We start from the raw sequence: 24,414 nt of genomic DNA, 5'->3' as shown, positions 1-24,414 counted from the left end.
GTGTTTGTGACACAGAGAGTACAGTTTTTCCAAACAAAGCAGGTTGCCGGCCTTTACCAGGACAGCCAGAGAGGAAGACCGTCTTGGCTGCTGCAGCTTCTGGTCTGAAGTTCTCGTCTCAGTCATGAACTCCAAAAGCAGAGCACAGCATGAGCAACCAAAAGACTAAACATATTTGAAATCTTGTCTTTAATTATTCAGCGCATTTTTAAGCACAACCTCGCAAATATCTTGATTTTTTTCTTCTTTTTTTTTTCAAAGCACTCCTTTTCCCTTTTTAATTAAAAAGTGTTTATATTTCTAAAACATATTCTGCAATCGAATGTTTGAAGTGTTGCATGAGCCATATCATCGGAGACTTTTTAGGTGGAATAAAAATCAGCTATGTTGAATTAGCTGCAAAGATATTAAACAGAATTTCAATTTATTAAAACATTAACAGCCTAAGATGTTGCCCTATGGTTTTTATCTGTGCAAAACTAAAACAGACAACAGAAGCAGCTAATAACTAAACTCAAATATACGTCCAGCGTATCAAAACAAAGAGAGGCACTGAAAAGGATTGCAGCCCCAAGAATTCAGGGAAGCCTGAATTCTTTGGTGGGTTGTAATTCAAGAGGTTGCGGCTGACCGGAGGCTGGAGAATTGACCGTAAAGCCTCTGTTGTTTTCCCAGTCGGAGAAGTTGGTTCTCGATCCACTTTCGCCCTGGACTTGTTGCCCGTCGAAATTGTTGATACACGAGCGCAGAGACGGATTAGGTAGCAGCGAGCTGGCGCATCGTCTGGGGCCGACAGCGAGGGCAGTTGTCGGAGACAAATCAACATCTGTGTGCAGGGGGAGTCATAGACGGCAAGCTGTGAGCACAGGCTGGCACAGACCCACCTCTGTTGGGTCAGCCTGAACAAAGTGGTCAGTGGGAGCAAAACCGTGAGGAAGGGACGGAGGGGTCAGCCACGCGAATAAATGAGCTATAATCTACAGATTTATCGTCGCGTGGAACTGAATTAATTAATTGCTTAGGATCAAAGAGAGAAACCACGAAGCACATTCAAAGCCCTTTTTAGCTTTTAGCCACTCTGGCCAGTGATCCGCTTCACAGAGATGAAGATAACGACGGTGGACGAAATAAAGGGGGAACCAGTTTGTCCTCTCAGTCAGCGAGGTGGTGTCGGCTTTGCTGCAGGGCTTTCAGACCCTATTACCTCACTCACGATACGCTCCCAACAACAACAACAACAACAACAACAACAACAACAACGACGACGATGACGACGAGTGCGCGTTAAATGAAGTCACCGCCGTCCAGCGCGCAAGCGGACCTCAAATTAAGCAGCTTACGTCGCAGTTATACCATCAGACACAGAATATGCAAATCTGTCTGTGTGGACCGTCGGAGGCAAACTGCTTGAAGCTGCAGAGCTCTGTGGTGAGACCAAATTTCCTCTTTCAGAAACCATCTGTATGAGTTAACGCTCGCTGTCAACAGGAAGCTCTCGCATTCCCCGAGAGTTTACTATCGGCCAGAAGATTACAGCCAATCCGAGACGGGCGTCGATTTTGTCAAGATTACCACACGGAAACGAGGCTGCTGCAGTTTGCAGCAGGGAGATCGATCACAGGTTTATATGGGGGGGGGGGGGGTTAGCCAACAATAATCCCAGCGTCCCAGCGCCCTGCTTCATGGGGTTACCTCTCCAAGAACCACAAACTTGAACTTGAATTTTGGAAAAAAAAAAATTCCACTACTTTATTTTGATGAAAATAAAGTAGTGGTAAAATGATTTAAAAAAAAAATAAAATCATATTTTTCATATTTTCTGAGAAATCTAAATCTAAAACGTGTGGAGTGCATTTACCTTCCTCCGCTCTGAGGTAATCTGTAGAACCACATTTTGCTACATCAGCAGAAAACTGCAAAGATGCTGAAACACTGAATTATTTAAAACCCCACCTGCTTAGAGCTGCCTAGTAGTAAGGGGAACGTTGTTCAGCATTCTTGAGGTGTATTTACTCAATGATTTTTCATTGTGGCATTACAACATAATGTTTACTCCTTTCAAAAACATAAAAAGCACTTTGATCTGTATTGTTGCTGAAATGTGCTCTACAAATAAACTTGACCTCAGTGTTTTAGGGTATGTCTCTACATGTTTCCCCGTCTTGGGAGAAAATATTTGCCAGTTTTTCTTTGTAAAATGTCTCAAGCTCAAACATAAGCCTGCACACAAATAAATGCCACACATTTTGAATGTTTATTAGTAGATTATTTAGTCCTTCCCTCCGCGTCACAATCATACAAAACTTTATGTTGGTCTATCACATCGCAATCCACTGAAGATGTGAGAAAACTGCAACCCAACTCCAACGTATGCTTGTCCAATGCTCGCGCTTTCAACCGTACATGTTTTAAGTGCGGCTTTCTATGCGAAGGCGACCCAACCGTCTCTCCGTCAAGCTTCTATGAGCAAACGGAGGAAGGCAGGGGATGAGCTCAAGGAAGTGCTTCTTTCCCCGAGGTCAGACCAACCAAAATAGTACGGCAGGAACTGGTCTGCACGCTCTGAATCATTCTCACACGCAGAACAACAACACAGCTGCAGGGAGGGCGAGAGGAGACAGTCTGACTGTGTTCCACTCCGAAAACATCTGCAGCGTGCGCTCGCAAACGCTAAAAAGAAACGCCACGGCGCACGTTTTGCATGCGAGGACCTCGACATGCCACCTGGCAAACGTAAATGCAGTGTTCGCCTTTGTGAGCCTCTTAAGATGGCAAATGTTTTATGGCCGCTGCGTCGTTTAACGACACACGGGGGCCATTAGGAAGAGAAGCATGCGACACTCCGACACTCCAAAGAGCCGTTGTGTTAGACACTTCATGCAGTAGTTATGCATAGGCCACTATTAATATGTCCCTCAACACTATCGTGTGAGAGCAAGGCTGCATGCAAGTCATATTTGTCAGCATCTACTAGTTTGAAGGGAGCTGGGTGAGGCTGAATGAAGTTGTGTCATTTCTCCGTTTGTTTTTCCAGCACACGACGGTGATGAACTGACTAGAAATGATTAAACCTGCTGTGGAAACAATTAAATTGCTACTGAACTTTGCACGTGTTTATTCTGTATTTAGTCTATATATCAAAAAAACCCTAATAACTATTTAAGTAATTTACTACCGGCATGTTCTGCTGATTTTTCAGTGAACCGCTTAAGTCTTTTTTTATACAAGAACAACATTAAAATATGCAAATAAACAAATAATTCAATCCGCTGTTAAAGAAGAAGAAGAAAAAAAACATTTCATTGTCCAAAATGCAATAACGTAGCATTCTTTTAGTGTTCGCTTGAACATTGTAGCGACGGATACATCGGCAGCTAAAAAAATGAAGACAGAAAATATTTACAGACAAAAGTTTTCTTTAATCTTAATGCAAAATATATACGTAAATATATTTTTCTTTAGTGGCGCTTTTGCTTAATAATTGTTCTGAGTATGTTGTACTTTCTCCAAATTTCCTTTTTTTTTTGGATAGATTACTAAATTAGTTGCCAAATCAATTCATCATAATTAATCATTTCAGTCCTAAGAAAAATGACAATACAACTTAACAAAGCCACTCTATTCCTACCATAAAAGAAGAAGAAATACGTGAAATGTTACAACAATATTTAAAGTTTTTTTTTTTTCCTTTTAAAGTGACAAGGCCAGACACTATTGAACTGGTATTAACAAATGTGTGTGATAAATAATCACCTTTCATCCACAGCAGCCCTGCTGTACTTACAAACTTGTTTCGATTACCTAATATTTTATTTTATTTTTTATTTTTTTGTTGCCCAAAGCAGCAGCTACTGCTTTGGCTTCAGAACCACAGGAGGAAACCGAACATGATGAAGCGAAAGAAAAACAACCCCAAAGGATCCGAGTTTCCATATTAGTTTCCTGAAGGGAGCCGTTAGTAACAGTGTAGATGGGAACCTGCTTCCTGGTCTGTAAAATGAATTGACGGCTGTCTGCTGAGTGGAAACTTATCGTCCTTAGCTCCCCTCTTTCCCAAGTTTCACTCCGCTGACTCAACAATGACAGGGAAAAAACAACAAAAAAAAAAAGAAAAAAAAAACAAGGAAGAGAGGCAAAACCATCAGACAGCTTGCTGCCTCTCCCAAACCTCGACACAGCAACAAATTTCCAGAGGCCTGCTTATGCTAAACCAGAACAAGAAGTAAACAGAAGGATGAAAGCGGCGGCTGCACGGGCATGCAGCGCCAGTGTGAAAGCAGCTGGAATGGCTGGCATTTGATCCGGTGCATTCACTCGGCGCCAGATGTGGGGAGGCGGGAAGGAAAGTAGGTCAGAAGAGCGAGAGCTTCGTGCAGACGCGCGGTCGCTCCTGCCATCGGCGGCCCTAATGACACGCCCACACGTGAATGCACGAAGACAACAAGCGTGCATCTCACACACACCCAAACACGCAGGCTGAAGCATGGAGGTGATTTGCAGCAGCTCAAGAGTTTCTGCTGACAGACCAGCTCTCTGCCCTTGGTTGCAGGGAGTGAAGATGGACAGACACAGAGAGGCCGTCACAGAGCTCCAGTGTTTTCAGTTTTCACTAACAAGAGTTGGCTTATGTCAGAGGTCCGGAGGGGGGCTGACGGAGTCCGACTTAACTGGTTAAAATGCATGAAGAACATTTAAGCAACCAGATCAGCGTTTCTGCTTGTTGATTCAACAGGACTTTGACATTGAATCAGCAGCGATCAACTATTAGCTCATACCTTTATTCATTTATGTGCGGTTTAATGTTACGACACCGCATGCGAAATGGAGTTTTAGCAACAAGAAGGTGTTCAGTGCAAGAAAAGCACGCACAAAGAGGCCTGAAATATTAGACGACACTGTTCAAAAAAACAAACAAACAAAAAAAAAAAAACAAGTAGAATGTGATCATTTCAGATAGCAGCGTTTTGTAGACAGTAACTTATGAAGCATTCGAATATTTACTAGAAGAGCCGTTCAAAGGGAGGTATTGATGTGGCTCAGGGGAAGCGCTGGAAAAATCAAACCAGCTGAGTGGACCTGAACCAGTTCTGAGCGTACGGACAGAGCCAGAGAGGAGACGAGGGGTGTGGCGCGGCAACATTTGCTCCTCTGACCACGCGATCAGCAGATAGCGAAAGCCGAGAACCGCCAACACTCTCACGCACGACGTGGGCTTTATATGAAAGCACACAGCTATTTATAAAACCCCTACGGACCAGAAACGGCTCAATCAAACTGGATGGCGTCGGAGCGCTGCTTAAGCCACCAGAACGGCTTCATTCACAGATTTTTCTACGACGCCACCGTTCTTTCGAAGACAAAAATAATTACCAGATAATTACCAGCTCCACTACGGTATCCGGCTCGGTTGGTCGTCACGAAGCATGCGTGTTCAAGTTACTGCAAAGTCCTGGAAACGCCACAGCTGTGGAAAAACAGCCGCAGGGCCAACAAGCATACCCACATCGCAATTACAGCAACAAAAACAGTTTTTAAGATTTTTTTTTTGTCGTTTGTTTTAAAAACTTATGTAACTTCTACGTGTTCATGCAGGGGTTTTACTGATTAAAGAAAGTCAATAACAGAAGTTGAGACAAAGCACAAAGTTTCAGCACCTGGTCGCTGGGGTGTAATCCACTTTATTATGCTTTTTTTTATTCCCCCCCTCTCTTTGAAGCTTTATTAAACAGTGAGTCAGTCAGTTTCTCAGAGCATACTCAGTATTCCCGTGTGAGAAACACCCTGGAGTTCTCCCACCACAGTGAGATCTCTGGCTTGTCCAGGCACCTCGTCTGGCGGCCTAATTCCAGACGGCAGCAGGATCTCACTTACTGCGACTCTCCGCTTCTGCATTGCTGCCTTTCAGCAGACACTTCTCAAACCATCTGCTGTTTTCCGTCAGTGGTTTTGTTAAATAAAAAGGAGACGTCTGAATTCATAGAAGGCCCCGTTAGATATACCTGATCAGTAATGTTGATCAAAAAAGTGCAGCTGCAGGGGGGATAAAGCGATATTGTCTCCAATAAATACATAGTAAAAAACAATACTATTTATAGAAGCAGAAGCTAAATTGCAAATAAATAATAGGTGATAATATTATTTAAGTCTAATTTTTCATTTTTCGTCACTCATCCCATCTGTACAAGAGAGAGACGGTGTTATTCCATGTAATTAATAAAACGATCAACAGAGGGAGGAATAAACTCAATCCATGACCCGGCTACTGAAGGACATTATGAAAAATGCTGAGGATACATTTACGGTTTATAGATCAATAGACATTAAGTACAAAGTCATGACCCTGTTTGATGCAATCACTAAACTCACATTAAATGCTGATCTTTTTGAATGGTTTAAAGAAGCTTTTGGACAACATTCTTCTCTGTAGCATTAAAAAGATTGGAGTTTTTAAATGCTAGGGTTAGGAAACATGGGATAATGTTGATAACAAATACTTCCAATTTTGAACTACAGGTGATTAAATGCAGTCCAAGTCTTCTAGTCCTCCGGTTTAACACCAGCATTTAGCTAAAGAACAGATGCTGACTTGTGAATCAACTTGGGCTGTTTTCACAGCGGGTATAATGGTAGGCTTGGTTCAATTTGGAACCAAAATTCCAACATGTGTTACATTTTCAGCTGGTGCGGTTTGATTTCATACTGTACCGAGTCAAAGGAACCAAACCCTTTAAAAAACCTGTTCCCCTCCTCGTCTGTGGCGGCGTTTCACCAAGAACCGTCAAAGAAAATGACCCAAAAAGCTCAGAAAAAGACACAGAGCCAACTTCCTTCTTCACAAGATAGATATAAAAAAAAATGGATTTTAGCTATTGTAAGAGTTCTCTTTTGTCTTTAGCAAAAGACCGCAAGACACTTTTAACGCTAGCTTTAGACACGCGTGTGTGCGTTTTGGTTGCATGTACTTAGAATCCCCTGCACTTTGTCCGCTTTCTGCTTTTGAAGCGGTCTCCGGTCCACTTGCCGTTCATATACATGCATCCGCATCGCACCAGAGTTCACTTCGACCTGACACCTAAGCTTTTAGGAGGACTTTCTTTAGTCTGCATCAAAGCTCGATTGCGCATTCACTCCTCCCCGAACCGAACTTTCGAGGCAAACAAACCAGTTTGGTGAAAAGCGGACTAAACAGGGCTGGTGTGAATGCACTCTGCTTTCATAACTTTACCAGACAACGTCCAGCTAAAGTACTTATAGCCCTATTAAAAAGCAACCATTATTTAATTTTGTGTATCTGTAATGATGTGTTTGTTAGTTCATAAAGTCTAACCAATACTTTTAAAGCAATACTTTGCTTAAACAGAAAAAAATCCTCCAGACTAATTCAAGATGGGGTCTTGTATTATCAAGCAGATGCAGTTGGCGCTGTTTACCTTTTAAAGACTGCTGTAGGCTTGTACAATGCATAGTAATATAACTTAAACAATAGCAGACAAGCCTGAAGTTGGTTCAGGTAGGTAGGGAATGTGCTTTAGTTACTTGATCTTGTGTAAAAAACCTGAGGCGACAAGCATTGTGAAGTGAAAACTCTTGTGAACTGCACTGAATGAGTTACCGCACTAACGCACTATACAGGCTGCCTATTCATGTAGCAGTAATACAGAGGTTGTTGTCCTAATTACACCAATAAAAACAGCCGAACACATAAAACACGAGATTCAGCTACTGCTTCATGAAAGTCAAAGAAACCACAAGCAGCTCGGCTAAAACTACGCCTTTTAGCTACCGCTACCCCGCCATCAGGACGTCGCATCCTTACAGATGAGGTTGTTCTTTGTTAAGTTTTAACCAGCTGTTCTCTGGTTCATTAACAATTTACCACGTTGTTTCAGCTCCACTTAAATATTTAGAGGTATTGGCCCCAAAACTGAACTGATGCTGGAAATACAAGATGAACGGAAAACTCTTGAATAAGGACGGCCACAAGGATGCGCACGAAAAACACGCAGTGGCAGTCGAATGTAAAAATAAAGCTTTGGTGAAAGAAGTTGGTTGCATGGTGACACCCTTTTTAGAAGCACATTATGATTCATTTTCAGCTTCATTTGTTAGGGGTTTGTCTGGGTCCCGCAGCCTGACTTGGTGACATTTCCCCACTGCAAGGTTCTCCAAATATCCCCAGTAATGAAGACATTTCTACGCACAACTTTTGTCAGGTGACTCCTCAGACTTTGTGTTAGTTTTACCTCTGGATTCAGCTAGGCCATTGCAAAACCTTAAATTTTCTTCTTAAGTCAATCTGTTGTTGAGACGGTTTCATATTTGCATTCCCCAGTGGTTTCTGTAAGCCAAAGTCCCTCTTTATCCTCAGGTTACTTGCAGACATGAACGTTTGGGGTGAAAAGCTACTGGCATTTCGACCTACAAATTATTCTACCCGCTGAGACAAAACGTCTAGTTTCGGAGCCTGGTTCTAACCGTAACCCGGTTTCCCCAAAAGGTTCCTGGTGCAGAGGTTTTTGTTTTTGAAGAAAAAGTTTCAGTCAAACAAAAGCAGAGATTACAGCAGATTTCGTCCTATCAAGGCAATTAACATTTTTAACCTGTTAAAACTACCTGTGTGTTGTGATCAGCCCTCTCTGTCGAGTTAATGTCTCAAATTTTCTCCAATTATTGATGATGTGCATGCTAGGCAATTCTTTTGCACTTTGTACAGCGAGTTTATTTGGATTCTTTGTAAACTTTGTAACACATCAAGATTGACCACATCAAGTTGCAAACGTTTGCAAATAATTCTTCATTTTTTTGAGGCTCAAAAAGCTGGTATTGTAACAGAGGCGTGTAAAGTTTGTGTAAAAGCTTTGCATGCTGCTGCAACAGTATGCCGAGGCAACACCATGCTGCTTTTGTCTGCATGTGCAGGAAGCCAGCTTTATAAGAGCTCACCAATATAAAACACTTAATTAAAAAAAAAAAAAGCCCCCAAGACTTCCTGAAGACTCATGGTAGTGATCAAGCCTGAATTTATAGACCAAATAACCCACAGCGCTTTGTCTCTTTAATAAATATTCAAAACAGGTCTGCAGGGGCTGGGAAGGAAATGCCTTCCCCACAAACAACGGTTAGCAAACACAGGCCTAATAAAGAGCCGGGATCTTGCAGAGGAATTCGGTTTCGGCGTGTTTTCGCAGTTCCTCGCAGGTATTTCTTTTCACGACAACTCAGATTCAATCAGGTCGCCTCACATCGTCGAACCAGTTAGCCCGTGATCAGGGTGTGTATTCCACCAAAAATAGTAACAAAGCTGACATTTCCCAGAGCAAATGATTCTTTTTTATGTGTAACTAAGGGCTTTGTAAGTCATACTGCTAAAACAACAAAACAAAACAAAAAAAAAAAATAACTATGAGAGAAATAATTGTTTACTGGGGTAACTTTGAGTCACTCCTTCACAGAGTAACCATGTCGGAGTCTGAGGTTACGGCAGGTCGGTTATTCAGTACCGAGCAAGGACATATTTAGTAGGAAGAAGGTGCAGCACTGCTTGTGAAACTGAAGAGGAAAGCCTGACAGAAACCCCCCGACGACCCTCAAGCCATTCCAGCCTTCGAGCCTCGGGATGAAGGAGAAGCGCCCCAATAAAAACAAACTTCCCCTCACTCCACACATGTAAATGCTGAACTTGCGCCCTGATATGTTTGACAGGGCAAACAGCCACACGCCCACTGTTAATTCAGCCTCACACCACACACAGGCGTAAGCCTAAGCTTAAACACAAACACACACCTACTCGGAACACAAAGACAGGGCGGTCTGAGCTGCACGTTAGGAGAAGATGAGGTGTATCTTATGTCTCTCTGCCCACCTGTTCCTGGTCACCTTGCAATCATACAGATGTCGGCGAGGAGTGAAGGTGGAACCGAGAATAAGCAAAGCAAACCACAATGTTAACAGGAGGCCCTTTGGCGTGCAAACGCTAAGTTGATCGCTCCCTGTCAGATACTAAACCAGATAGGCGTGAATGTGAGAGCGACACAAACACGAGAACTGGTCGTTTCCACATGATGCCTCCTTCCTAACACTTTAAAGGGCAACTAAGTAATAAAGCTATGAAAGATGCATTGTTTGGGGAGGGTCTTGGGGGGGTGTAAATACTGACTATATGAAAAAAACTGCAGCAGAAATGTCAATGCGTCGCTTCTGAAACAAGTACAGGAACAATGAGACGCTTTCATCCTTCAATACATCCAAAGAATTTTAATCTTATAGGACATGCATGAGTGATCTCTGAAGGTCATAATTTGTTCGTTCTACTTGTTAAACCAAGTGTGGCCAATGCACATGCTTTTGAGATGACACATGGATCAAATCTGTAGAAAAACTCAGGAAAATCAAAGAAAGAGAGAGGAAAAAAAGATTTCTTTTAGCTTGCAACTAATAATAAATTACTGCGACAACAGATGACTGCGTAGTGGAGCAGGGACGCACCATAAACAAGCAGACGTCCCTTTGGGCTGCTGCAAAAGTTAACAAAGTCACTGAGATCAAAGTAGGACTCCCCCTTTAAAAAAGCTCATCTTTCCCCTGATTGCTTGTAAGGAACCTCTCACCAAGCAAGTTCAGTCGGTTCATTATCTTATTTACGCAGGTTCTTTTCTCTGTGACGACGACGGCTTTATCTGTCGTCAAGCTGAAACTCCAAAACCCAACCAGATATTTGCAGACCTTCAAAATAAACACTGCAATCTTTCACATTACATTCAACAAATGTTACAAAACAAACAATTTCTAGTAGGGATGCGCAGAATTTAGAGGCCTATTTTCTATCTCCAGGTTTCCTAAAATAAATAAATAAATAAATACATAAATAAATAAATAAATCTCTTTAAAGTTATAGTGAGTTTGAATTGTCATAGCAATGTCAGTGGGCGCAATATTATTACCTCAAAGGATTGCTTGGATGAAATATTGGGCAGGATATTTTACAATAGCATAATACCTTCACATTTCTATATATATTTGGTTAGCTAAATATACTAACTTCTCTTAAAGCTATGTAACGTTTACAAAATACATTTTTTTTTTTATATATTTGTTAAAATGGTCACTATGTTGTGACAGTATAGTATGTGATAGCTCCTCCATCTTTCCCCTGATCTAATACTCTTCTGGAAAATGCACGGCTCCTGACCAAAAACAACCAATCGGAGCCAGGAGGAAGTTTTTAACACCGTCTATCAACTTTGTGCACCGCTGCTCAATTTGCCTCCAGGAAAACTGCTTTCCTGGAGGCAAATTCCCGCTGTCATCGGTTAGCCATGCTAGCTAGCCTTAGCATTTGTGACAGGCTACTTAATATCACACTGATACTGAAAGTGACTTACCCTCAGTAACACTATCAGCACTGAAATTTTTTTGTTGTCGCTGCAGCACGGTGGTGCTTCTGCAAGGTGCATTAGGTGACTGGGATAAGGACTCGTCTGAGTCGGATGAATTACTGTCACTAGTTTATTTTTTCATTATTTCCTCTTCAGTTTACCACACCAAATTTATTCCAAACATGTTCATATGAACATGATAAAACAAACATCTGTTTTTAAGTGATCTTTGACTGGAAATTAAGCCATTCACTAACAGAATATGATTTTTCTTTTGCACAGATATATTATAGCATAAGCACATTTTAGTTCTTATGCGTTTCTCTAACTTAAGAATATTAAAGGTTTTTTTAAAAAAAAAAAAAAAAAAGATAGAGAAAGAATATAAGATAAAATGGACAAACAAATAACATGCATCTGATAATCACATTGTGAGTCTGGTTATTCAGCTCTGTCTGGGCTGAACTATAAATAGCATCACTACCATCACAACTAACATTTGTTTTAAATGCTTCTATTTTTGTACGAGCTTCTTATAACGGGAAGAACTATTTCACTTTTCTTGCCTTGTTCTTTCATTTCGAAGCAGCACAAAGACAGCAAACAGCAACAAGCAATTATGACACATAAACCATTTCACTGCACAGGGGTTATGTAAGCCGAGCAAACAATCAATCAGCAGCCAACGGTTACAGAGCATGACGACACCCGTCTAGAAGCATGCAACGAATCTTTCCAGGTGTCACCCGTCTTTCTATAAAAATGAGGAGAATGAAAAAGCAAACCTTTAAAAGCTGGCATCATGCATTTCAGGGCAAAACGCTTACTGAAATACTGCAAGAAACTTCTCTTATTAAAAGTAGTGGCGGGTTTAGAAGACAGAGTAAAAGAAGTCAGTACAACTTTGCAGATGAGGGATAACTGTGGATAAAGTTTAACCTGACAGCTAAATGTTTCTTAAACCACCTTCTTGCAGCTTTATTAACAATTTATCAAGTTATTTCACTTCCACTCAAATATTTAGTGGTACCAACCCCAACATAAGCTCGACTGCCCAGTTCAGGAAGGGGCCGATGACCACTAACCGGTTTTTAAAATCTCAAGTTGAAATGTGCCATCGTACCGCTCCCACAGCTTGTGCCGAGAACGTTTCAGAGACCAGAGATTTCTCCGCCGTTGAGAGACGCAGAACTACCTCTCCACCGCACACTGCCAGTCAGCTGGCAGAAAGAAAGCTGCTAGACTTTTCCCATGCTCACAACAGAAAAGTGACACTGTTTCCAACAGGGCTACTATCGACAACAGTCTGACTAACAAAAACGGGATTAATCAACCCGTTTCAAATACGCTCCTTAATAAGCACTTAAAACTTACGCCTAATTTGTACATGTTATTGTTTGGATTTTTGCTGAAGCCTTTGTGTCACTATCAATGTCTAATGATCAATACGTTGCCTTATTTTAGCAGTACATTGTGTTTTTCAGCTCTGGCATAATTCACCTCAATTCAACTCCTTAAAGCACAGCAAGCCTCACAACATCTGAAATCCCTGCCTGGATTAAGGCCAAACTCTCCTTATATGCACAGTTTGATGACAAAGGAGCTGGAGCTAAGACAAACATTTTGATTTCAATTACTTAAACCACAAGAAGCCACTTTTGGGCTTTTTTTTTAATTAAAATTTTGCACAAAAAAAAAAGGCTAAATATAATGTATTTATTGTCAATCCATATTACAGGTCAGAGCTAAAGCATAAAGAACAAAGATATTTCCTCCAAAAACTAATTAAAACAGAGAAGTCAACAGAAGAAACAATGAATGAATCACTTTACAAATGTAAGACCGTGGAGGTAATTTAAGACCTTGTATGGAAAGATGTTTCAAGAGTTTGCATAAACTCTTTATTATACAGCGACATACTCATACTGGGCTATGCTTTGACACAACTGGGCCTCATTTTAGTCACTATCATCTAAAGTGACTAAAATGACTTTTAGTTCTTCTACGAGAAGAACTAAAATTTCTGTATGTACTGTAATGACTTGCTGTTAAACACTAACATTATCACTATTTTATCTTCTAAAGGTTATGCAGGATTAAGTCAAACATTTATTTACCTGGCAAAGCTGGAGGAGAAGGAGGAAGAGCTTGAGAAAACCTCACTGGCCCTGCGGATCGCTGAGCTGTCGCCCTGGTTCCGGTTCCAGGCTCCACTGATGGTCGTTACTGGGAGGAACAAGCCAGACACGGGTTTCTGGTCCTTCTCCTGCAGAGCGTCGCTGTTTCTGGCGTTGATTCCAAAGTGGAAGCTCTGGCCCCCCGACGTGCTCACCCCACAGATAGAGATGGGGCTCGAGCCGCTCATTTGACAATACCCCGAAGACGTCTTCTCCTTCTTAATCACGCCCGGTGTGCAGAGCTGGATGAAGCCGGTATCTTTTTCTTTCTTCACCACGGCGGGAAAAGTGGTTGTAGGGGTCAAAGAAGGAGACTTGGACTTGGACTCAAGTGGGCTTGACGCCTTGCTGCTGTTGCAAACACTGGCGAGCGCCCCGGTGGTGCCGACGCTCTCGACCACGGAGGGTTTCACGTCCCTCTCGGTTGCCCCGTCTGCGAGCAAAGAATCGTCTGCCAGCGTGGACAAGAAGGCGTCATCGTCCCCCACGTAAAAATCGGAGGGGGATGCGGTGAGGTCAAACTCCTGAAGGAGATCCAGACTGGTTTCGTTGAACAGTTTCTGGTTCATGTCCACGTCTTTGCCGATGTGGTCAAAGGCGTGGTCCAGATCGTTGGGGTCCTGCTCGCCTTTATCCATGGAGAAATCCTCCGTTTTCACAGCAAATAGGTTGGGATCCGACCCCCCGATGAGGGAGTCCATGGAGGACTGGGTAATGTCTGCCATGCTGGCATCCAACTGGGGCAGGACCTGATGCCCAAAGGTGTTGAAAGTCTGCGTCTGGAACAAGTGCAGCTCTTCAGGCCTCTGATCTTTGGTCAGGCCCCTGGTTTCTGAACTGTCAACCGAGGAACCGATCGTGGCAGGGGCTGAGGCAAGCTCCTCTGGAAGTGGGCTGTTGCTGAGGCCGTTGGTCACCTGTCCAGGCTGCATTAATGGGCTGGATGGAAGAACGACAGAAGGAGGAGAGGTGATGGACATGGCACTGTGAGGAGCCACCTTTAGAAGACCTCCCTCCTCAGGGCTTTCAGTGTAGACCAGTTTGCTTAGATGGTCATTTCTTCTGTACGCTATCTTCTTCACTCCACCTTGATCCATCTTTTGATTTGGGGAAGAAAAGACACTGTTAGAATCCCACTTCACGGTAATTTGTGAATTTAACTATCCAGATAGCTGGAAAATACACAAACAACATAACTCTAGATATGATAGCATCAATCTCACAGAGATTCTACAAAACAATGGCAATCTATAAACATCAAAATCTGCCCAGACATCAAGTTTTCTGAAATGAATCTGTAAGCCCCTTCTGTTTGCTATCTGAGAAAAAAAATAAATAAAAAATCAAAGGCAAAGCCTGAAGGCTTAGATGCCTTGTTGGACTCAAAAGTATGGTCTGTCAGCTAATTTAAGGGTAACAAGAACATGTGTGGACATGCCAAGAATAAACAAACAGGTTCCTACAGACAGATTATGCTGTTTGCTGAAGGTTTGGACATGATTCAAACTGTATTATACAATCAACTATGCGGCCTGCAAGGGCACAGATTTTACATAGGTCAGCATTTTTGCAAGGCTTTATAATTCCTCTCATCTATTTTCAAAATGTCATACTTTTTAAGTTGCTTTTGGTCACAGGCATCAAGATATACTGGGGTTTTTCACAGAGATGCCAGAGAAACTATATTTATTCGCCGGCTATACAGAACATGAAGCAAAACAGCTTTCCCCTCCCTCACATGTTGCTGCCAATTGTTGGTCAGCTTGTGTTAAAAAACATTCCTACGTTTCTCCCACGTCGCCCCAGTTTAAAAATATTTCTTATCACTAAAACAAGGACAGGCAGGCACGGTGTGGAAACCAAAGGAGCAGCATGCGTCGTTCGTATTAAGGTGACGCCGTTGTAGAAGGCGAGAAACTAAAACTGGCAGATCCCGTAAGCAGCTGCCTGCAGGCTGGGCACCGGAGCAGATAGCTTGAGTGAGCGAACTGCTACAGTGTTACTACCATATAAAAAGCAGAATAATATTAATAAAAAAAAAAAACAGGTGATATTCTGCATAATAAGCATGGTTACCAGAAAATATATTTTGATGGAATGGGCGTTTATTCTACGTTCAGGTTTAAATTGCTCTCTTTTACAAAGTCACATGAAACTAAATGGTTTAGGTAGCATTAATATGACTGTAATAATAACCTGTGAGTTAGTTTTCTTTGCTAGAAATAAAAATAAATAATTACAATAATCATTTTTGTTTAAAATTTTAGTATCACTGACAGGATGCCATAAAGCAATGATGTTTTTACCTACCAGGTAGGAGGAGGACTATAATAAACATTAAAATCTCTCCAGTTATCAGATTTCCCAATATTTCCATAGTTTTTAGGGTAAAAAAATAAAATAAAATAAAAAATCAGCAACTAAAGCCTAACAAAAGCATTTGTGGATAGGCTCCAGAGCAAGGTCTCCCAAAAACTGGCTCTGCTGTGTTTTCAAGCGACTTAAGCAGTTTGCAGGGATCTTGTTATCCACTCTGTGGGCGTAACCTTTGAGCAATGCATATCAGATCTTGTACATTTTATCTGTGGCAGAAGTCAGGACCCCCCCATTCTGGGTCATGGGGGTCTTGAGGTGATTAGGATATTTCTTAAACTGGAAAAAGAAAAAAAGAATGTGGTTGATGTACTGATAAACTAAAAAATATGAGAGTTCTTAATTTTGATTCATTCAATTATTTTTTTTATGTGTATTTATTTTTATGTCTTTGTGGACCATGCATCTGTTAAATAAATCAATCATCAATTAATAGAAAAAAAGCAATAGGATCAGTAATTGACTTGATGATCACTAATCAAAACCAATAATGAGGAAATAGGTCAATTCCAATCTAGTACAAATTTCTTACAGCATCTTTTATAATATTTTAAATATTTATTACAAGAATCAAAAAGAGACTAAAATAGCACATGCAGTAATGTATGAACTGTTTGTTTTATTTTGCCCTTGGCTTATTAGCTTTACTTAGACACTTTATAGAGCCGTATTTTGGGTCATAAACCATTGTTAATTATGTTATAGGCCAGAGACCTATTGGTTAGCCATCATCTGCTTCATTACGTGTGTTTGGTCATTACAGTTTTGCGAATGTACTGTATTAGCAGCTGGTTGGTTAATTTGCATTTCCTGGCTGTGCAGCAGCCTGGTAGTAAACAATGTGCATCACCATGTATTGATATTTCTTGGTAGTCTTCATGTTTTTACCTTTTATAGTTTCGAATTTCTTTCACCTCTGAGACGTAATTGGGCTCCGTTTCATTTATTTGCAGCTATAAAACCTTTAATTTTTTCCTCCCAACCACAAAATGTAATCTATGTAAACATCAACTCTGCGCCAGATCCCATCTCTTTGTAAATGTATTTCCTCTAAACAACTTTCCAGCAGGAGCTGTTAATCACACCAAGCACTGGAGCAAGGCCCGGGGCCTCTGGATCCTTTTGGACCCTCATCCCACTATGCATATTCAGCGGTCCTTACGACAGCATGACTGAATGGCTGGGTGAACAGCGGAGACACCCCCCTCCCGTGGCGTTTGACAGTTAGCTTAGGCTATTTGACGTTAGTTTGCAAAATAATTACAAACGTTCAGACACCTATCCCCATGCATTACACACTAATCATAACAAACCTAAACAATAAGGATTCAGCTACCAATTTAACGCAAAGATCATTAAATGTCACCGAAATCCAAGATGAGCTACTGTTAGCATTTTGCGAACTGCTAGCATGCTAGGCTGCAGAGTGGCTAAGAGTTAAAGTGGCTACATTTCGAGGGGCTAAAGGCTACCACAGGCATTGTAAGTGCATGTCTAGCTACTATTAAGTTATGTTAGTGTATTTAATCGTATGCAATAAATATAATAAAAACTATCATATTTACCCTTGATATGACAGGCTGCTAATAAGAGTCCACAGGTCATCAGTCAACATTGTTTTGGTTGAAAGTGGCAGTTCACAACACGCTGACTGATTCTGTTACTTCCCCACTCGTCGTATCGTCGCTACATGACTACACCAAACAGCAGCACTCGTGAATCTGGGTGTGTTCTGTCTGCTTTTCAGTTTCCCGGGTCCGATTTTGCAGTGAGTAGTCATGCAAAAATGTCACACTGCCTGAGCTGCGCTGCTAGCCACTGGGAAAGTAGGTGCTAACCTCCAGGAAAAACATACAAAATGGAGATCAAGGCAAGGCAGCTCCAGCGCTGACCAGCTTTCAGGGCGCAGCTCCGCCACCTGCTGGTCGGGGACTGGAACTGCGAGAGAAAGATCGATTCAGGGTCAGAGCTACAAATGGAAATCGGAGATAATAACCCAAGCAAAAAACACCAAACACAGCGATAATGGACAGAAACAGAACAATAATGCCAAAACGAACCGATTAATTATAGCATATCTCCAAGTAGCACTCCACAAGCAGATAACAACAGCAAAATTAGAACTCAAAACACAAAACTAGATTTTTGTTGTTTGGCAATACCCAAAGACTGACACCCAATGAACAGCTCATAAATGCATCCATACCTCAAAACCTTTTTGCACAGTTGATTATGTTAAAATTAAAAATTTAAACATAATTTATTAGGATTGTAGCACATATAACTGCACAAAGTAGAGCATAAGTGTCAGCCTTAAATACTGGAATTACATCTGCAAGTTTATTGGGGTGTGTCTCTAACCGGCTTTGCATATCTGCTGACTGATACGTTTACCAGGTCTTCTTTGTGAAGCAGATTGCCAGTTAGAATTAGGCCAAGGCTTTGACTGGGCCATTCTCACACATGATTATGTCTTCGTCTGAGCCAGTGCAACTCTGCCTGCAAAGTGGTTGTGTACCCTCAGTCTCAGCTTTTTTGGGGGCCTCTGTCTTGTTTTCTACAAAGACTTATCAGTTTTTAGACTCATCTTTTCATTCACTCTGGAACCCCTGTACTGTGCTGAAGAAAAACAGATCAACAGCGTGATGCTGTCACCACCATGTTTCACCATGGGGGTAAAATGCTTGTGTGGTTGTTGGAGATGATGAGCAGTCTAAGTCTTCTATTATATAAGTCTAAAGTTTTGACTTGTAATACTTGGTTACTGTGGCCCTGCATGGCTTGTAACAGAGAGCAAACATGACTCTGTATGGTTTTAAAAAGTGTTCAATGAAAAGCAGCAAAACGTGATACTTTTTTATAAACCAAAACCTGTTTTAAGCTTCTCCAAGACTTTATGTCAGTCCTGCCCACTGTGTTCCTTTGTCTTCATGAATGTCTTTGTTCATTAATGTTCTCTAAACCTCTGAGGCCGTCTCAAAAACAGCTATATTCATACTGAGGTCGTATTGCAAGTAGATCGTCTTATCCTGTAAATGCAATCGGTTGGACGAGATCTAATTTTTAGGGCATCAGAGTAAGGAGGCTGAATATAAATGCACACTAACCTTTAAGATTTTTATTTGAATGCCAATTATAATTTCTCCTCTAGTTTGCAATTGTTCACAATTATGTTGGTAAGTCTAAAAATAATAATAAAAAAAATCAAAACAAAATACAACTTTGTAGTTGTAATGTGGTAAAAATGTGCAAAGTCAATACTTCTGCAAGTCACAAAATTTATCTTAAATACCCCGTGCACGTTAAAGTTGATTTAAGACAAGCTGCAAATCAGTTCAAATTAAAGAATTTTTTTGAAAGTATGAGTTTCCTTGTATTGTAATATTCTTCAAGTATTGAGTCATCTGTTTACATACTGACCACACTGCCCTCTAGGGGCATCTAGCAACACATAAAATTGAAAGAACAACAATAAGCAAATGTATGACTAACATAGCATTACATAATGCATAATTTAGCAGAAAATGTAATTAATTGTCCCCTTCAATCAGTTTAAACTTTGTCTTCCATCAGAAACCAAAGTCTGTCTGAAAACAGCAAGATTCACTGTGTTTCTCTAAACACGCCAGTTCACACCTTGGCCTCTTTTGTGTGAAAATATGAGTGGAAGAAAAAGTGAGTGGGAGAGGATGAAATAGGACAAGAGATGCTGTGTGTGAATACGAAGAAAATCTTTGCAGAGAGGAGGATCCTTTTTGGATTATTTGGTGCTTCTGAGGTAGTGCAGTAGCTCTCCACTCATCTGACAATATATTTCTCAATGGAGTACAGCTTAGAGTACTGACGTTGATCAGAAAGGATGCAGATTTTGCACATTGTAAACATGCAAAAGGACAAGCTTTTAAATGTTTCTTCAAAGCTGCACCTTAGACAACTTCATGAAAGGGCTTGCAAGCCCTAAGCTGCCGTTTTAATGTTCCAGCAAATACAGATTTCTTACTTCACGCTCAGCTGGGAGCCATATTGTCTTACATTATTCATGCATGAAATTCAACTCCCTCCAAAATACAGAAACCAACCTTCATCGCTTTGCGATGAGCAGAGAAATAAGCGACGACAGGAGGATGTTTCTAATAGGGGGATGAGTGAGATAAGTAAGTCACAGGATTTGTAGGACATCTGGGAGGAGAATCATTTAGAAGCCAAATCTAGGACATGAAATCCTCATCTGTCACGGCTGTCCTGCGTTTGAAACAAGCCGCAGATCTAGCGGAGGTACACTTCACATCACGTCTGCTGTAGCGTTACAGTCACTAAATAGTCAAAACATTACCGTACCAGAGAGACAATGTAAGAAGCAAAACATCACATCACTGGAGAAAAGAGATCAGAGAGCTCGCTGTTGCTCTAAATCCCTACTGTTTAAATCCCACTCAGTCCCCAGCGGCTGCTTAGCAACCCCTCTCCAGCACAATATACAGTGAATTAACAGGGTAAAGCGTGACCGCTGCCTCCTCTCAAACCACGAGTCAAGGGGGCTCTCCCACCACCATTGATGCCTTCTCTTAGCACAGCAACAATATGATTTTATTATAACTTCAAACAAACGCACACGTGAAAATCAGACAAGCTGCAAACAGTGAATTTGTTGAAGCATTAAGTTTTTTTTTCCCCCTTTTTTTTTTTTTTTACCCTGGTGGTTTAGAAAAATTCATAAAACAAAAAAAAAAAAAAGAAGTCCCCAGCATTCAGGTGATTGTTACAATTGAGTCATGCACTTAAATGTGTTCATCTTGCACCTGCACACATTTGTGACCCACATAAAAGTGTATGCAAATGATTGTCAATCTTTTACTTCAGCTACGCAGCGTTTCACTTTATCCAAAGTGGATTTTGCACCCAGAGGCACTTGGCTTCAGATTTGCACTGCTGACTCTGTGACATATTCGTTTAACAGTTGCTGTGCAATCAGTCCCACACCTCTGCCTGCTTTACTGGGTTTATTCCAGAGCACAGTATTTCAGTAATGAGGCTTATTAAGGAGTTTTTGCCTGTAAAGATACGCAGCATGGGTGAAAAAATGGGACTCACACAGTGCCTTGAAAAGTTTTACTATCCCTTTGAATTTTTGTCAACAAACGTCAGTGTTATTTTATAAGGATTTATTTTTATTAGGACCAATAAATAAACCAACTCAAAACAGTGCATACTTTGGAGGAGAAAGGAAAAATGCACATGATTTTCCAAACAAAATAAAACAAAAATATGAAAATCCCGGCATACCTATATTATCAGCCCCTTTTACAAAGGTGCTACTAAATAAAACTCAGTGTGGAGAAGTCACCCTCATCATAAATCCAGATGTTTTGTGAAGGACTGATGGAGAACAACAACCTCATGAAGACCAAGGAACGCAACATTTAGGTCAGAGATAAAGTTGTGGAGAAGTATAAAGCCAGGTTAGACTTTTAAAAATACCAAAAGTCACAGAACACTGCTCTGTTCCTAATCTAAAAATGGAAAGATTGGAGGAAAGAGGTCAGAGGTGGCTCTGGAGGAGCTGCAGATATCCACAGCTCAGGTTGGACAATGTGTTGACCTGTATAATTTTGCTTTCACTTTATGCAAAAAAAAACCCTTCTCCCCCCCCCCCAAAAAAAAAACGTTGAAGTCTGTCGCTATAATGTGACAAAAATGTATCAATATATTTTCTTCACTACAGTGATCAGAGGAGCATCATGAAGCAGAGATATTCCCCAATCTGTGCGCCGTAATGAATCAAAAAAATCTACTTATCCGTAACGACGGGGTCAGTTTTCAGTGGCACCTATGGTCAAAGGTTCCATCACAAGAGCGCACCTGTCAGATTTATTTTTCATCTTAGCCCATTCATAACTGCTGCATTGCTCGCAGAAGAGGGTAAAGCTGTTCCGTGGATCTGCAGCTTGTACTTGTCACAGCGGATGAGTTCTGGAGTCACAGACGGTGACACCTAACCTCTCTCGGGATAAGCGCGTATGAATGCGCCGCGAAGAACCAAACGCTTGGATTAAAATCCGCGCCGCCGGGATGCTGGAGCCGCGTAATTCCAACCCCGAATCCCCAATCGCCAGCTGCGCCGCCCGTGGACACAGTAGAACCGCACAGATGCACCCCCCCTCCCCTCCCATCTATCAGCCCGTTTTCGTGTTGATGGACTGCAAAGTGACATTTTCCTTTAAGATGATGTAAGACTGTGCTTCACGGGTGGATTTGTTTCCTCTCCTCCGTGTCACAGCTCGGAACAACGTTATCTTAAATCTTCAGCCGGTTTGGCTGCTTCCGCACTCAGCAGTTTGGAGAGACTGGTGCGCAAAGGAGTCCCGCTTCCTGCCTCCTCCTCCTCCTCATCATCATCATCATCCTCCCAATGAGCGCGTTTCAGCATCCCAGCAGTCAGGAGGAGAGCGACAGGATGCTCTCACAATTTCTCTTCCATTTCATCCTGGATTTAAGAAGGTTGAGTTAAGATCCAGGTTTACTGAAACTTTTTAAAATTGTATTTTTGTTGTTGTTGTTGTTGAAAGTTCGCTTTTATTCACTTCCACGACCAAATCGCAGTGGCTGCCTGTAACATGATACTGGTTATGATAATCGATGCTGGACTTTTACGCACGCACTTGAAGGATGCACCGTAGACGTACAGTTGGGATTGTTCTGTCATAAAATAAAAAGCGCTGGATGCCAGCAGGACTGCGTCTGGAATCGGGAACTCCGCTTTGGTGTCTGAGCGCCTCATCTCCATGCAGCTGCACCCCACACCCTGAACTTCTGGGACGTTTCGTGCGAGAGAGAGATGGCACTGATCGAAAACTGCAAAACGCAGCCCGCCAAAGACCAGGGCTCGGTGCAAAACCCTCCGTCGGACGTGGTTGAGCTGAACGTGGGTGGGCAGGTTTATTATACCCGTCACGCCACCTTGACGAGCTTCCCGAATTCCTTACTTGGGAAGCTGTTTTCTAACAAGAAGGGGTCTTCAAATGACTTGTCACGGGATTTCAGAGGGCGGTATTTTATCGACAGAGATGGATTTTTGTTCCGGTACGTGTTGGATTACCTCAGAGACAAGCAGGTTGTCCTCCCTGACCACTTTCCAGAGAGAGGGAGGCTGAAGAGAGAGGCCGAGTACTTCCAGCTGCCGGAACTGACCAAACTTCTGTCAGGCGACGAGCCGAAGCTGTTTCAGGATGACAGTGACTGGGATGAGGAGTCGCAGGGCAGCGATCACAGGCTGTACCCGTCTTACTCCCTGGACAGGAGGTATGGTTACATTACTGTCGCCTTCAGAGGCAGAGAGTACCACGCTGACCCCAAGGCCAAAAAGTTACCCAGGATCTTCATCAGCAGCCGGATTGGACTGGCCAAGGAGGTGTTTGGAGACGCCCTGAATGAGAACAGGGATCTGGACAGACCCCCGGACCGATACACCTGCAGGTTTTACCTCAAGTTCAAGCACCTGGAGAGGGCTTTTGACATGCTGTCAGAAAGTGGCTTTCACATTGTGGCCTGCAACACCTCGCTGACTGCGTCCTCCACGGGTCATTACGCGGACGACAGGGTCTGGTCCAACTATACACAGTACATCTTTTACCGTGAGTGAACATCTGATTCTCCGTTCTGTTTAAGCGGTGTGAGGTGGCCAGAAGGTTCTGTAAGAGGTGGCCAGATGGGGGCTATACAAGTGCATTATAATTAATTAGAATGCTGTCAAAAAGGCTAATTTATTTCAGTCCATCCATCCAGCCGCTGTCATACCTCCTTGCGAGGTTGCAGGGGGTGGCTGGTGCCTGACTCCCAGCGGGGCACACCCCGGACTGGTCTTCATTAAAAATAATAATAATAAATAAATAAAACAAATAAAACAAATAATAATAATAATAATAATAATAATAATAATAATAATAATAATAATAAATGAAACTCACATATTATTAACATTACACAATGTGTGTAAAGCACTTATTTATTCCCATTTAACTGATAAATTACATTTCACTTGGAAATTTTATATTACATAAGACTACTACTGACAAATATGTACTTGTGCAATGCACTACTTGGTTGGGGCTCCTTTTGCATCATGGCAAGAAGGTGATCAGTCCTTGGTTCTGCTGAGGTGTTATAGAGAGACCTTCAGCCGCTATGCATTGTTTCTAGTGTCTCATCTTCTTCCTGGCAATACACCAAAAGATACTCTGTAGGCCATTAGTCAGCGCAGCCGTCGACCAGAAAAAAATGCTCTTCTGCTTGGCTTTATGGAGATGCGGATTTCATTTTCCATCGAAATGTCTCGCCTGCCCACACTGCTTGAAGTACTGTTTCCTGGTTTATTATCTCCTGATGGACGACTGTGTTCACTTTAGATTTGTTTAAAAAAAAAAAAAAAAAAAAAAAAAAAAAGGGGGGGGGGACAACAAGGGAATTTAAAAAACCCCCCAACAGAACGGGGG

The 24,414-nt window shown here is 41.8% G+C and overlaps 2 protein-coding genes across 3 annotated transcripts in view; one reads left to right on the top strand and one right to left on the bottom strand.

Annotated features, from left to right (window-relative positions):
• Positions 1-13,052: 13,052 nt before the first annotated feature.
• LOC106942090 (glucocorticoid receptor-like) lies at positions 13,053-17,817 on the bottom strand. The gene is made up of 2 exons (XM_015025267.1): positions 17,491-17,817; positions 13,053-14,649 (listed from the first exon to the last, which is right to left on the bottom strand). The coding sequence occupies exon 2, from the start codon at positions 14,647-14,649 to the stop codon at positions 13,489-13,491; it is 1,161 nt and encodes a 386-aa protein (XP_014880753.1). The 5' UTR covers positions 17,491-17,817; the 3' UTR covers positions 13,053-13,488.
• Positions 17,818-21,871: 4,054 nt separating this feature from the next.
• The window catches only part of LOC106942089 (BTB/POZ domain-containing protein KCTD16-like), a 9,563-nt gene continuing 7,020 nt past the window's right edge, over positions 21,872-24,414 (top strand). Inside the window, exon 1 of one of the 2 annotated variants that reach the window (XM_015025265.1) lies at positions 21,872-23,556. In XM_015025265.1, coding sequence (XP_014880751.1) covers positions 22,761-23,556 — 796 coding nt within the window. In that variant the 5' untranslated portion in view covers positions 21,872-22,760. Of the gene's footprint in view, positions 23,565-24,414 lie in introns of those variants that run through there. The other variant, XM_015025266.1, reaches the window with a different exon arrangement.

Source organism: Poecilia latipinna, unplaced genomic scaffold (genome assembly GCF_001443285.1).
Source record: "Poecilia latipinna isolate Pla-1442-1.1 unplaced genomic scaffold, P_latipinna-1.0 Scaffold4034, whole genome shotgun sequence".
Lineage (NCBI taxonomy): Eukaryota > Metazoa > Chordata > Actinopteri > Cyprinodontiformes > Poeciliidae > Poecilia > Poecilia latipinna.
Note: the sequence above shows the minus strand (reverse complement) of the source record. Positions and strands in the feature narration are given on the sequence as shown.